We start from the raw sequence: 14,260 nt of genomic DNA, 5'->3' as shown, positions 1-14,260 counted from the left end.
GGGCCCCTGCACTGCCCATGCCACTGGCATGGGCAGTGCAGGGGCCCCCTAACAGGGCCCCACAAAGATTTTCACTGTCTGCTTTGCAGACAGTGAAAATCGCGACAGGTGCCACTGAACCCGTCGCACCCCTGCAACTCCGCCGGCTCCATTCGGAGCCGGCTTCCTCGTTGCAGGGGCTTTCCCGCTGGGCCGGCGGACGGCCTTTTGGCGGTCGCCCGCCGGCCCAGCGGGAAAGTTGGAATGACCGCGGTGCGGTCATTCGGCGGTAACCGCATGGCGGGCGGCGTCCGCCACCCGCCGCGGTCAGAATGACCGCCTATATGTCCTACCTTAACCATACCCGGCATCCTGCCCTTGTGGCTTCCTAGGGCCTACCTTAGGGGTGCCTTACATGTAAGAAAAGGGAAGGTTTAGGCATGGCAAGAGGGTACACTTAAAAAACTTCACATACAGCACTGCAGTGGCAGGTCTGAGACATGATTCCAGAGCTACTTAGGTTAGTGGCACAACCAGTGCTGCAGGCCAACTAGTAGCATTTGATTTACAGGCTCTGGACACCTCTAATGTACTGTACTAGGGACTTACTAATAAATCAGATATGACAATCATGGATAAACCAATTACATACAATTTTGTAAAGGTGCACTTGCACTTCAGCACTGGTTAGCAGTGGTAAAGTGCCCAGAGTAACAAAAACTGCAAAAACAGAGTCAAGCACACATCAACACCCAGGGAAACAGAGGCGAAAGTTAAGGGAGACCACGCCAAGGATGAAAAGTCTAACAAATATCTATTCAGATTTTATCAAATTAGCTCAGACAATGTATCAATTCCATAAAGCCCACATTCATATTAATGGTAGTACTTCTCACACCAAGGATGTCCCCTGTCACCGGTCCTAGATGCTATATATATGGAGACTTTTATAAGACAACTTTGACTATGAGTGCTCCCAAATCTTAACCTAAACATTTAATTTCCAATGTCTGTAGATGCAGGTGATGTTACCGGTTTTGCAAAGTTTCTTATCCAAGCCTGAATAATATTGAGCACATAGCAGAGAAATTTGGTCAGTTATTTGTGTATGAACTAAACTCCAGCAAAATGCAAATTGTTTCAGCCGGTGATGCTAATGAAACTGATTTGGGGGCATTATAATTGCACTGAAATTAGAATTATGCTTTAAATACAATTGTTAGTCTCTTCCACAACAAGCAAACATTTAACAAGAAAAAACTGGAACAATCTCACGATTTTCCTGGTAAGTTGCAACAATTTCATTAAAATGAACATCCTTCCAAATGTTTCTATATCTTTTGCTGTATGTCACTCTATGTCCCTATTGCCTACTGTGTGCAAATGGACTCCATTATATCTAGATTGATATGGCAGAGTAGAGCAGTTTGAGGTTAAGAGTTAATTAAACAATTCAAACTACCGATCAGCAGAGGTGTATGACCTCTACTAGGCTGGAGGTTATACTAATGGGCCAGCATGGTTAACATTGCAAGACTTTTGTGTCCTATCACTACTCCCACAGGAAATTGGGCTTAACAGTTACACATTTAAAGCTACAAATAGTTCAAAATGAACTATGGTGGTTAAAGTTTTGAAAAGTCATATTTAAAACCATCAGCAACATGAGTAAGATATGGTATGAGATTAAACAATACTTAAAGATTCCTGACCTTAATGCGTATAGTCCTTTACTGGGCAACCATAAATTATCCAAATGTTTTAAAGGCCACCAGTTACACAAGTGGTAAGACTTGAATTACTAAACTAATTGATTCTATTGATAACCATATTCTGTAGTCCTTTTCAGCACTACAATCTGAATTTAACCATCATCAAAATGAATTGTTCCAAAACTTACTGATTAGATCTTTCTTTTTAGAGGTGAAATCGAGGACTATGTTCCCCAATACAACACAACTTTCTGAATATGACATTCTATAAGAACAGATCCACTATTTCAGTACTAAATGCCTGTCTGACCAAAAAAAAACCTGACGATACACAACAATGGAAGGGGAAATGGTTCAACTGGCTAGCTGAACACGTTGAACAAGATCAAATCACGAATATCCTTATTACAAATGGCACAATTATTATACCAACTACCCCAAGAAGCCAAGTTTACTGCACCTTATATGACTTTTACATTAATCTGGCTAAACTCAGAAAATTGCATAACCATATTATGACTTGCTCTTGAAGCTCTTGCACGGCTGTCAATACATCACATATGTTTATCTTTTATCCAAATTTGACATAATTGTAGACTGCAATCTCCTAAAAAATAAATCAATTACAATTATCTCAGATTTAAGTAGCTCCCACATATATTTTACTTGGGATCAATGTGCAAACTGTTGTTTTTATGCACTATCAATAGCAAGATTAATGATAAATGTAAAGAAATGGAACATCAGGTTGAGAAAGGTAGAGTTTTTAGCGAAAAATAATCAAAGATGGGGATGTTGGTCAATCATCTCATAGATTGATTATGAATGTTGATTGTGGACTTATGAATTTATCATTTTGTAATTTATTCAGGAAAGGCATTTTTTCTGATTATTTCTTTATTTCGTTTTCCCATTTCTCAGTATTCTGTGGGATTAATAATAAAAATTCAAAAAGAGAAGACAAAAAAGAAAAAAACTGGCAAGAATCATAATCTTGTATACATACATTTGACATCCTAGTTTTGGATACATGGAGGGTCTACATGTAGGGTACTACACAAGGAAGTATACAGTCTTCATATATTTGGCTTGGGAATAAAATGTACCTTGATGTCTTTCACTATTAAGGATGATAAAGGTGCTCCAGACTACTTACTGTCTGGGGCATCCTTGTCAAATTACAGTATTAAGATTTTTTATAGAAATCTGTAATAATGATACATTTATTGCATTTTTAATACAATTGCAATCATAAAACAATAAAACCATTGTAGATACTAAAGATATAAAATTATTACAACCATGAGTTTAGGAGTATAAACTATTCAAGACAACGAAACACAAGATGCAGAAATTCTACAAGCTTCCCAATAAATTGAATGTCATTGGTTGGAAAATAGTATCTAACTATCTAACTGCTTTATGAATTGTTATGCAGTTTGTTTTTATAAAACCAAGCTTCAGATATTTATTTCTTATAGTCATTAGAAGTGGACACCAGCATGCAATATGCTCTTAGCATTAAGATTCACGGCCTGATTATGATCTTGGCAGATGGGATACTCCATCACAAACCTGAGGGATATCCCTTCCGCTGCATTACAAGTTTCACAATATATACTGGAACTTATAATACAGCGGGCGGGATATCCATCACGTTTGTGATGGAGTATCCCATCCACCATGTTTGTAATCAGGTCCTTAGTACCTGTATAATAGTTAATATAAAAGTATATTAAAGGCATAGGTTCATATTTATTGTCATTGTGCAAGGGCACTTGCAGAGAGCTCAGTGGTGCTTTGCAATGCAAATGGCTGAGTCAATCAATCTTCTGAAACTACACAGTGTTAGTGTCAAAAGTTGATGGGAGCATTGCAACAAAACTCCTTTTGTCTTGATATGAAAGCAGAGTGAGCATTTCAGGGTACAGAAACAGTGCTTATCCCAAATCACACTAACGCTAACTCTAACCTGCTATAGTCTAGCAAACCAGCCTGAATTGTCACTGACACAAATAGTGAGAAGTGAAAGCAAGCCCAAGCACTTTGTGCTGTTTCTGTACACAATGAAATATACCAGAAAACATCCTCTGCACAAACTTAGAAAATCCACAAAGGAGGTTGTTGTAGTATGCTTGCAAAGACTATGACTTCTGCTGTTGGTTGCAATGATCCCACAAGTAAGCAGCACACAGGTAAAATTTACAAATTGAAGTTGACACTGTTTGAGAACCATGAGAAGGAATTCAAACTGGGGGATACGTTAAGCAAGGGCATTACATCATAGTGAAGGTCCTTAAATTAAATACTTGAACCTACTGTGGGTAGTTGTCAAGCAATACAAACCCATATATTATTACTTGTGGTATTGCATCTGATAGCATCATGTTCCTTCCTGAGCATCTATGCCAAAGTTGGTGGGATGTCACAAAACACTCTACTGGCATTCCTACCACACGTATGGGAGACTATCCTAACCTCCCAACTCAACATCTCAGATTCCCCAAAACAGGCACCAAAAAGCAAGAATTCAAGCCAAGCACTTTCTTATTTCTGACTTTTCACATCTTCTGGGTACCATTTTCTGCACACATACACAGCCATACTTCCTGCTGCCAAGAGATCATAATTACAAAGCATTAAAGGTACAGGCTTTCTGTAATGCCAAAAATTGCTTCGCTAACATTGTAGCTATGTACTCACAAAGCACACATGACAAATATATATTCGGATACTGTAACATTAATGAACGCATTAAAGGTGGTAGGTAGGTACATAAGCAGTTCTCTGCAAGACTAAAGCTAAGGACCTACAATTTCTCCATCCTTTTACCAATGGATCTGTTCAGCTAAACTGTCACATGATGGCCCAATAAGAGGTGCAATCATGACACTCAGAGCACCTATAGACTTCTTCATGTCATTCGACAGGACTGCATAGAGTCCTTAGTGTAACTATCCGGCCCAGCAGACATGCTACTTACAATATCATCAGTATCCACCTGGTACGGTCCTTCACTATGTAATGTCTTGAAAATTGTAGACATACGCCTATGAAATATAGTAGTGTTTTCATTGTGAATCACCTCCTTTGTGCTTTTGTTTCCTCCCCATTCTGTGAAACAAATCATGAAAACTTTGTTGATAATCTATGTTTGACAATTACATTTCTTTGTTTAAGGAAGTTTTGGTTGAGCTGCTGGAACAGTGCGTGGATGGTTTATGGAAAGCAGAGCGCTATGAAGTCATTTCTGAGGTTTCCAAAATGATCATCCCAATTTATGAAAAACGCCGAGAATTTGAGGTAGATATTCAAAATATGTAACAAAGTTCCTTTTCCCACTAGTATTTTTTAAATTTTCTATTGGTTATCTATCTCCGAATATAGGTAATGGATTTATTTTTTACCACGTTCAACATTATGCTTTGCTGACACTCAAAAACGTAACAAAGGGCCCGATTCACAAGGGGCATCCACACTTTTGGTGGGACCTCAGCACTGTAGTTAATCATTGTGAAGGTTCCACCAACACTGCAGGGGCCCCAGCACAACTTCTGGGCCTCCACCAAGAGTGTAGGGGCCCTATATGAATCAGGCCCAAACATTCTAAACAGGAAGATCTTGTGCATTGTTGCATTTATACAGTTTAAATGTTAAAATATTGCAAGTAACAGTGGTGCAAAAATGTAGACTAATGGATGAATTAATATGAATGGCTTAAACAAGATAATAAAACACACTGCTGGTCCACAGGCATATCATAATGATTTATTTTATGTGTTCATAAATGGTGGTAGGTACTAATTTATGGATGTTACATTACCCTAAAATGAGAAGAGAAAATACATTACTGGTATAGAAATGCAAATTGATCTGGAATTAGGTTTTGAGCAAGTATGCATTGTTTTTCAACAGTATCCTTCCGGTGAACCCTCCCAGTATATGTTTTACCACATCTGAGCCTTTTTCACATGTCCAGTATGGTCCATGATCATAAACTCCAAAACACCAATGTGCAAGTAAAATGTTAAAGATTGTCAGGCTGTGATCAGCATCATTTGGTGGAAAAATGACAACATAAATTTGAGGAAGAGAAAGGGAGTAAGATAGGGATTTAAGTGAACCTGAAAGTTGGCAGAGGAGATAATGAAGATGATCCATTTTGCTCTCTGTAGTCCCACTGTTATTTTAGCACCAATGGTTCAGCAACTATCAATATAAATTCAATATTAAGCAAGCAATGATTCTTAATGCCTATGGAGGCAAACTCAGCAGACAATTAATTTTAATATGTTTTTTAATATCTTAGTTTTTCACTTCACGATAAACATCAACATGCTTCCGGACTGTTCGTAGTATTGCATACTTAATAGTATAGAGGCAGAGTATTGCAGTATAATATAGTTAATGATTTCCCCATTTTGAAATTCTCAGAGTTTAGATATTATACATTTTTTTGCTGAAGAAATTGACAATATTTGTTTGAGCATTGCACCTTGTACCACGTTTGAATCAGATTTAGAGGAACCTTACGTGTGTGATTATGAGTTGTCAGATTTCACAGAGATCTCTGTTTCATCTGGCTGTCAGTTAGACCCTATTCCTCCAACAGTGTGTAAGTTGACTTCTCCATTCCTGGTTGGACCCCTCCTGAAAGTATTTGAGTTTTCACTTTGATATTAAGTTAACCTTGTCTGCTCAGGTCGACCTCTCTCTTTCTCTTTGATTCACATTTTGTCACTCCCACCTCCACATATTCGCTCTTTAGCGATCTAGGCACTAACTCATAGGAAGACAGGCCTTACAGTGGTCCGCCTCCTTGACACTAGATGATCTTCACTTGCTGCAGATGTCCAAATTGGTCAGCTTTCAATTTCTCTTTTTGGTTCATTAGGCCCTCACTATTTCCAAAGCAGATTTCACTTATTTGTGCCTTCTAGAAAACTATGTTCATCTGATGCCTTTTCGTTTACCGTTTGCTCTGCCAAGTTGGGTGACAGGTTCTTTGAAGTAAAATCTGCTCAACTCTAGAACATTTACAGTCTGCTCTCAGAAAGATCAACAGTAACTTCCCTTCAGTAAAGTATTGAAGACCTAGGTTTACACAAAATAAGAGGAGTGGTTTCACAATGGTTGCCTTTACTTTAGTGCCAGGATACCTCAATAAGTGGCAGAGCACTTTATTAACATAACTTAACATTTTCTACTGAATTAGCAGGGATTCTGTTTGCCCACTGATCAAGAAAGAAATTAAATAGAAAAGGTTTGATAAAGAATAAAACAATACAATATTTATTTGTTTAAAATTTTGCACTACTGGAATCAGTTCCAAAGTATAGTAGACTAAATTACAGTGTGAGTTGTAATGTGCTCAATAAGAAATGCTGTGTAATTCAGGGGACCTAGTTAAAACTTGTCCATATGTAAGAAAATTATCAATGCCATCTTTTGGAATGGAGTGTTAGCAATCAGGAAAAACATAATTATGCCAAGTAACTTGTATTGGTATTAGACGCTGTTCGCCAGTATAGGTTAAGGTCAATAATCTTCCCTTTTGCTGGATGCCAGGTCAAAGCTTGTTTATGTCTGTACATTAGCAATCAATGAAAGTGTAACTATATGAACTGGCAAGTCTTAACTAGGTAATGGAAACAGATTACAAAATACATATTTTCTCAGTAGGACGGAGGAGGTACTGAAAGATCTAATTGCATGAATGTAACTGACCACAAATTCTTTAAAAGCAAGATGTTTGGCACATCCTGCGTGTGAAGCTAGAATATACCATAACATAAAGCCATTGTCCTAGCTTAGAGTTAGCCAGATATGCAACATCCACCAAAAGTAGCATATGCCCTGTCCACCCTACGTTGAATGTGTAGGCATGAATATACTCTAAATTGTGTGAATAGGCATCCGCTACTTTTTGGTGGATGTTCCACATAAGCCAAACTCTAAATCAGACTCTGTGATATGCATCATCTGCATATCAAATCCATAAGGGTAGTTTCATCACTATCTATCATATGAATTAGTTTGTATTAGAAAAACCAAGCTTCCAATATATTTTTAAAACCACCAAATAAAATCGAAAATTAAAAATGATTAATGAGTCTCCGGGCATTGATAATAAATTTAGGTTCTGATCTTTCCAATAGCTGTCAGCCCATTAAGAAATGCGTGTGGTTTCTGTATCCTTGAGCCATCACATTGTGAATATGTCCTGGTATCTCCAAGGCCTCCCCCATTACAAATACACCCTTCTTCCACCAGCACCTCTAACCAAACCCCACCGGTTAGACAAAACTTCATGCAGCTTTTAAATAAGCTGTTGTGAACCCCCGCCGGCCGTATTTATTAAACATAACAAGACAAAAACCTTTGCGTTTAGAAAAAACACACAACATTTCTGATATTTATATGCAGTAACACTCCATATTTACTGGTTTATTTACAAATGCTGATGTCTAGCCTTAACAGCAACGCTATACATCAGATTTCCTAGCAATATCTAAACATTTGTTCCTGCGTATTACAATTGAGGACCTTGAGTGAGATCATGACTGGTCCCTTTGGTGTCTCCTGCACCAGAACCTACCCTTTTACCGTGGTGGGTCACTCCTTAAAGGAGGACCTCACCCAACCATATCCCCTCCTGGGCTATACCTGTGCAGGAGGCCTGCATGCCTGCCCACTAGGATACCTGGCTTGAGTACTGCCTACACACCTTATTAACCCCCCAAGGGCCATGACTAGCTTCTGCGCAGGTGGTTGACCAAAAGAAACAGATGCCAGAGTTCACTTGCAAGCCCCCGCACCCCGTACTCCTCCATTTGAGACCCTGCCAGCATCCCCTGGAGAGCTGCTTGACATCATTGCCATGTTTATTTAAGGAAAGGCTATCTCTTATATAGACCTGAATTGTCCCCCAAACTTTTTGCCTTCCTCTTCCTCTTTTTCTGACTGGCTCAATGGCTGCACTCCTTCCCACTGCTAATCCGTGATAAAATGCTTTTGCTCTTCACTTGAAACGTGGTAACATTCGCTTATCAGAAAATGGCATATTTAATTTACTTATAAGTTCCTAGTAAGGTGCACTACATGTGCCCAGGACCTGTAAAATAAATGCTACTTGTGGTCCTGTAGCCTGGCCTGCCATTGTAGAGGCTGTTTGTGCAGTTTAAACGGCTGTGTTGACCTGGCAAGGTACCCTTCTTGCTAGGCTCAAAACTCCTTTTAAATACATAAATCACCCCTAGGGCAGGTCATGGACAGCCCCATGGGCAGGGTGCAATGTATTAAAAAACTTTGGACATGTACTCTTAAGTTTTACATGCCCATGTTGTGAAAAAAAATTAAATTCGGATTTCACTACTGCAAGATCTATCTCCCCGTAGGTTAACATTGGGATTGTCTTATTACATTTTATAGGTGTAATTTCCCATTGAAAAGAGATGGGACCCCCAAGTTTGATGTCTCTGGAATCACAATTTAAAATCACAACCGATGGTGAAGTCATATTTTAAATTGTAATTCTGAAAATGCCACTTTTAGCAAGCTGGCATTTACTTATCTTAAATCATCTGGTGCCTTCTGCGGTACATGTCTGGGCGGGTGACAGCTGGGCTCTTCTGCATTCCCTCCAGACGGCAACACACAAAGAGAGCTTAGGTGTGACTGACTGGCCATCTGCATGTTGATAAGCCGTCCTGGTCAGGATGGGAGGGAGAATCTGACCCACCTGCGGGTTGTATCCTGAACCCACACAAAGGGCTGCATAACCCCCGAAGTGTGTCTGGAGCCAGAGCAAGAAAGGCGGGAACTCTGTGCAGCTCAAAGGATTCTCTTTAAAGTCTCCCTCACTTCAAAGGCACCACTGGGAATAAGAACTGGACTTTGGACTCCACCAAAGCACTTACTTCTGGACCTGAGGAAATTCTGCCAGTAAGAAGGGCTGCTGTGCTGCTGAGAGGACTGTCAGTCTGCTGCACCCTGGGGAACTTGGCTGGCCTCCTGCTCTGCTGTGTCTATGCTGGTGCCTGCTGCCCTCCTTGTCTGGGAGTGAGAAGGACTGTTCCTGCATCTCTACAACCTCAGCACCAAAGTGACTCCAAGGGCATGCTCGTATGTCTCCTGCTTTGAAGTCTCAAGGACAGCAAATACTTCACTCCATCCTGCAATAGCACCTAGATTTTGCTTGCTGCAAGACTTGCCCTGTCAAGTGGTGACAATCCAGTCTTGGGCCCTTTCAAGTGGGTATAAAGTGCTGCAACTGTAAAATCCACATATCTTCGTTGTTGCGCCGGTCGACACCAACATATCTCCCCTCAACGCTGATGCATCACCACTACTACAGAGGACAGAGTCATCACATAGCTGCCAGCGTGACTCAATGACATCACGTCGTCTTCATCGCAAAGGGGTTCGCTGCCGGAACGCTGTTTGAGGACAATGCATCAATGGCTGCACGGCTCGATGATGATGCCCGACGATGAGTTTTAGGGTACTCTCGATACTGACCACAGAAGGGTAAAAGGCCAAGTATGGTTTGCTGGGATTCAAACTAGTGACCACTCCACTGCATATGTCCTCAGTAAGAATTTAACTTACTGAGCCTCTTACCAGTTAAATAGAATGTGATGAATTAAATCAGGCATAGTGACAGCCCAGCAGTCATTACCTACCAACTCTCTCCGGTATATCCATGAACACATTTTTAAATCCTAATCAATTAAGAATAAAAAGTGTACTGCAGGTCTGTCCTGGGAAAATGACAGTGATAGTGAATTTCCTGTAAGTGCGTGTTTCGAAGTTATTACATAATTGCTAGTAAGGGGGCAAAGGTCAAATAAATTGGGCAAGAACTCGTTTCAAGGCCTGTAACATTCATACAATTACACATTTTAGTGAGTAGCTAATGAGAATTTGTACTGTCTCCCCAGGGGTAATATCCAGTTTGTAATGGGTTCCAGTCTAGTTTTGTATTAGCTACATACTATGAGTGATTAGTCTGGCTGTAAGTAATCCCAATCTGTGCAAAATAAATTCATAACATGATTAGTACACCGAGTACGCAACTTGGTCACATTCAGAAGCTGGGATTAAAACTCTTGTCTTCTAGTTTCATTGTTTCAAGCTTGCTTACTACACCGCACCCCGGGTGGAGGTGGTGTCCATGGTGAGCCCCATGTAATGTCCTCCTTAGAGAAATGGAAACATGCCCACATTTTGAATATAGTCTTTTCAACCCATTTGTACTAACCTATGTTTTCAAAGAAGCAAAGCTAGCATTATATGTAAAGATCCCTGAAACTTTGTCTAAAACTTAAACATTGGACTGCATTCAGCTTGGAGTGCAGGTGTCCAGCCACCTCAGTAAATTAATGTGTTTTTAAAGCCCTCGCTAACTTAATAGAGCCTTTGTTTTAGAAAGGAACAGACTGTAAGGCCTTTTCTCTTGGTAGTGGGGCAGTAGATGCATACTTTGCAGCATCTGTGGTGGATACTGCTGGTGCTCCAATGCTATTTAAATTCCTTGTGACTAACCAATGCATTCGCTTTGTGTTCACTAGGGGTAGTGATCATAAGCCTGCAAGGCTACTTTACAGCAAGTATTAAAGAGACTTAAAATAAGTTATTATTATGACACATTAATCACACTTGATAAACTCATTGTCTCTTCAGATCTAAATCTCCTAAAGAACCAAGGGGCCTGATTTATGGGAGGGTGGTGTCAAAGAAATCCTTGAACTGTGCTGTGTGACTCAGTGCACCATGAACATATTTTTCTGTTCACCAGCCTAAGCTTGTACCCATGCAGCCCTCAGTTACACCGCATACCATACATTTTGGCCCCTGAGAAAACGTTGCCAAGTGCCTAAGATTTCATGTACACCTGTTCGTTTAAAAAAATACATACATTAAAAAATGCTCACACTCACTACTATTTTTGTTTTTATTTAATATTTAGTACGCCTGCTTAGAAGGTATATATTTAATTAAAAAGTTTGTAATACATTTTTTTAAAGTTTAGAAGTTTATTGTAATGTTTTAAAATTAGGTGTATTATTACTTTTTTAAAGAAATGAATCAATGATTATAAATCACTTTTATCACGACGGACTGTATATATATATATATATATATATATATATATATATATAACATTTTGAATGTCAAACTAAAACTTTAGCTCCACTGGGGTGCAATTTTATTTTCCTCCCTCCATTGTTTTCTATGAGAGTGCGTTGCAGTACCAGTGGTTCACGATTTTTGCAGTTATATCTCTAAAAGTCTTTATTTCATTGACATACCATAATAACTGTCTTTTGAGGAAGATTGTGTCATCATGCTCAATCCTTTCACTTCTGCATGATAGTTTATTCATAAATGTTCCACAGCGTATCCTTGATAAACCGCATACATGAACTTTCACAGTGTTGAATTTATTCAGTGTGTTTTGTTGAAATATTTAAAAGCAGAATTTCTTCCACTTCCTCTTTCCAGAAACTAACACAGCTCTATAGGACGCTTCACGGAGCCTATACGAAAATCCTGGAGGTCATGCACACCGGGAAACGTCTATTAGGCACATTTTTCAGGGTAGCCTTTTATGGACAAGTAAGTAATGTGCACGTGGTTCATTCGACATATGCATGGTATACATCATCATCTTTCATTGGAGAATACTTTTTATGATCATATCTAATGTAGCAGAACTTTAACCGTATTCAGTTCACCTATATTTTAATTATTGAAAATAATGTTTTGATTGAATAACATATTCAAACGGCTATTGCAAAATACATATTTCAGAAAAGGTCTTCCTCAAATTCTGCTACTTAATTATCAATTTACACTCCCTCATAGGGATTTAAAAAGCAACAATAATGTTTAGTTTTTGGCTGCAGAAAAATTTAGCTGTCTTTTGCAGACTTATTTTTCCAATACATTACATATACTTTGTGACTTTGGGTCAACCCGTTGCCCATGTCTCGACGTCATTGTTTTCTATCTCAGTTCCCTGCTCCTTAATTGAAGGAGTGCCTCCCTAGTCATGTGTTTATCACACCCAGAAGCATTTCAGTCTCATAGTGTTTTGATTAGTTGACTTATTTCCCTCCGCTGCTAATATTGATTTCATTTACGGAACTACTTTTTATTGTCTAGCATAACATTACAGCTGCAGCTAGACAATTATGTGAGTATCTGCCTACATAGTAGGAGTCAATAGTACATGTTTTGATTGGTCAGAACGTGTTTTGCGTCCAAAAATGGGTGCTTACCCTGCACACAGCTGTGATTTATTTATCAAGCTGCCTGAAACACATGCCACTGCAATGCTGTAAAACTGTCTTCGATAACTAGATCATTTGTGGAGTTTTTCTCTGACAGCAGCATACATAGGATGAGGGCAGTCTTTGGGTCTGGCTTAACTGGATCCACAAGCCAGACCTGTTTGCATTGCCTATGTTTGTTACTTTTCCTTTCACCACTCATTAAACTGCAGGTGTTCTGTTGCTCTCTTCCAGGTTGCTTCTTTCTCCCTCATATAACCACCCACCCATCCTGAAAGGTGTGGTGTTCCTTCCTCCACTATTTTGCCACTCACTTGTTTAAAAAAATAATAATAAAAAATAAATAAAAATATATATATATATATATAGATATATATATATATTTAAATATGTATATTTATACCAGTGGTGTAACATAGGCCCCATGCATGTCAATTCACCAAAACACCAGAGGTAGTGGAAGTGACATCTCACGCTATTTCATCTTTTCTTTTACTCACATGTGCATGCTTACCATACACACACATACACACTCTCTTACATAAGTACACTCTTGTCTCACCCGCAAGCATGCACACAGTGTACTTTTAAAAGTGTTTTTTACTTACGTCAGCTATCAAGGAGGATCATATTCCAGCTATCTATACTTCATTTTTTATCATTATAATAGTGAGTAATATGATATTACTTATTACTAGGGTAATATAAAAGACTAAGTGAAAACAAGAAGATTGTGACCCAAGCAACATCTATAAGGACGAGCTGTCCTGCGTTCCTGACACTGATTTTGACACCTCTGAGGCCAAGGGCTGCGGAGGCAGTACCAGCGGTGATAAGGGGCAAGCTGGGGGTTGCAACCGCGACCCCTGGTGACCCTTAAATGACATCCATGATAGGCCCCTGCAGCCCCCGTGCTGCGGGGAGCCTCGAGTTCCATAATTTGTCTTTTGCTCTAGGCAAGACTGCTGGTTTAGGAATGACAGCACTTTTGTTTGTAGGTGACTAGGCCAATCCTACAACAAGTCAAAATTGTCATCCCTACCCTCCCGGCTCACAAGCAGTACCTCACCAAAAATCCAAACAGTAAAAGGTGCATTGTGGCAGCCTTTACGCATGGACTCAAGAGTGCAACATCTCAGGAAGGTCTTGGTTTAACGGAGATTACCCTTTTCTCACATGAGCAACAAGTCTCAGTCATACACAGGCAATGAAAGAGATGCAGTAACATTTTCAGTAGGTTTTATTAACAAGACTGCAATCTACAGTAAATGG

The 14,260-nt window shown here is 39.4% G+C and overlaps 1 protein-coding gene across 2 annotated transcripts in view; it reads left to right on the top strand.

Moving 5' to 3' along the window:
* DOCK11 (dedicator of cytokinesis 11) overlaps positions 1–14,260 on the top strand; it is a 1,108,606-nt gene that overhangs the window by 859,566 nt on the left and 234,780 nt on the right. For both annotated transcript variants that reach the window (XM_069212535.1, XM_069212533.1), the window contains 2 exons: positions 4,872–4,994; positions 12,198–12,311. In XM_069212535.1, coding sequence (XP_069068636.1) covers positions 4,872–4,994; positions 12,198–12,311 — 237 coding nt within the window. The remainder of the gene's footprint in view (positions 1–4,871; positions 4,995–12,197; positions 12,312–14,260) is intronic.

Source organism: Pleurodeles waltl, chromosome 2_1, assembly GCF_031143425.1.
Source record: "Pleurodeles waltl isolate 20211129_DDA chromosome 2_1, aPleWal1.hap1.20221129, whole genome shotgun sequence".
Lineage (NCBI taxonomy): Eukaryota > Metazoa > Chordata > Amphibia > Caudata > Salamandridae > Pleurodeles > Pleurodeles waltl.
Note: the sequence above shows the minus strand (reverse complement) of the source record. Positions and strands in the feature narration are given on the sequence as shown.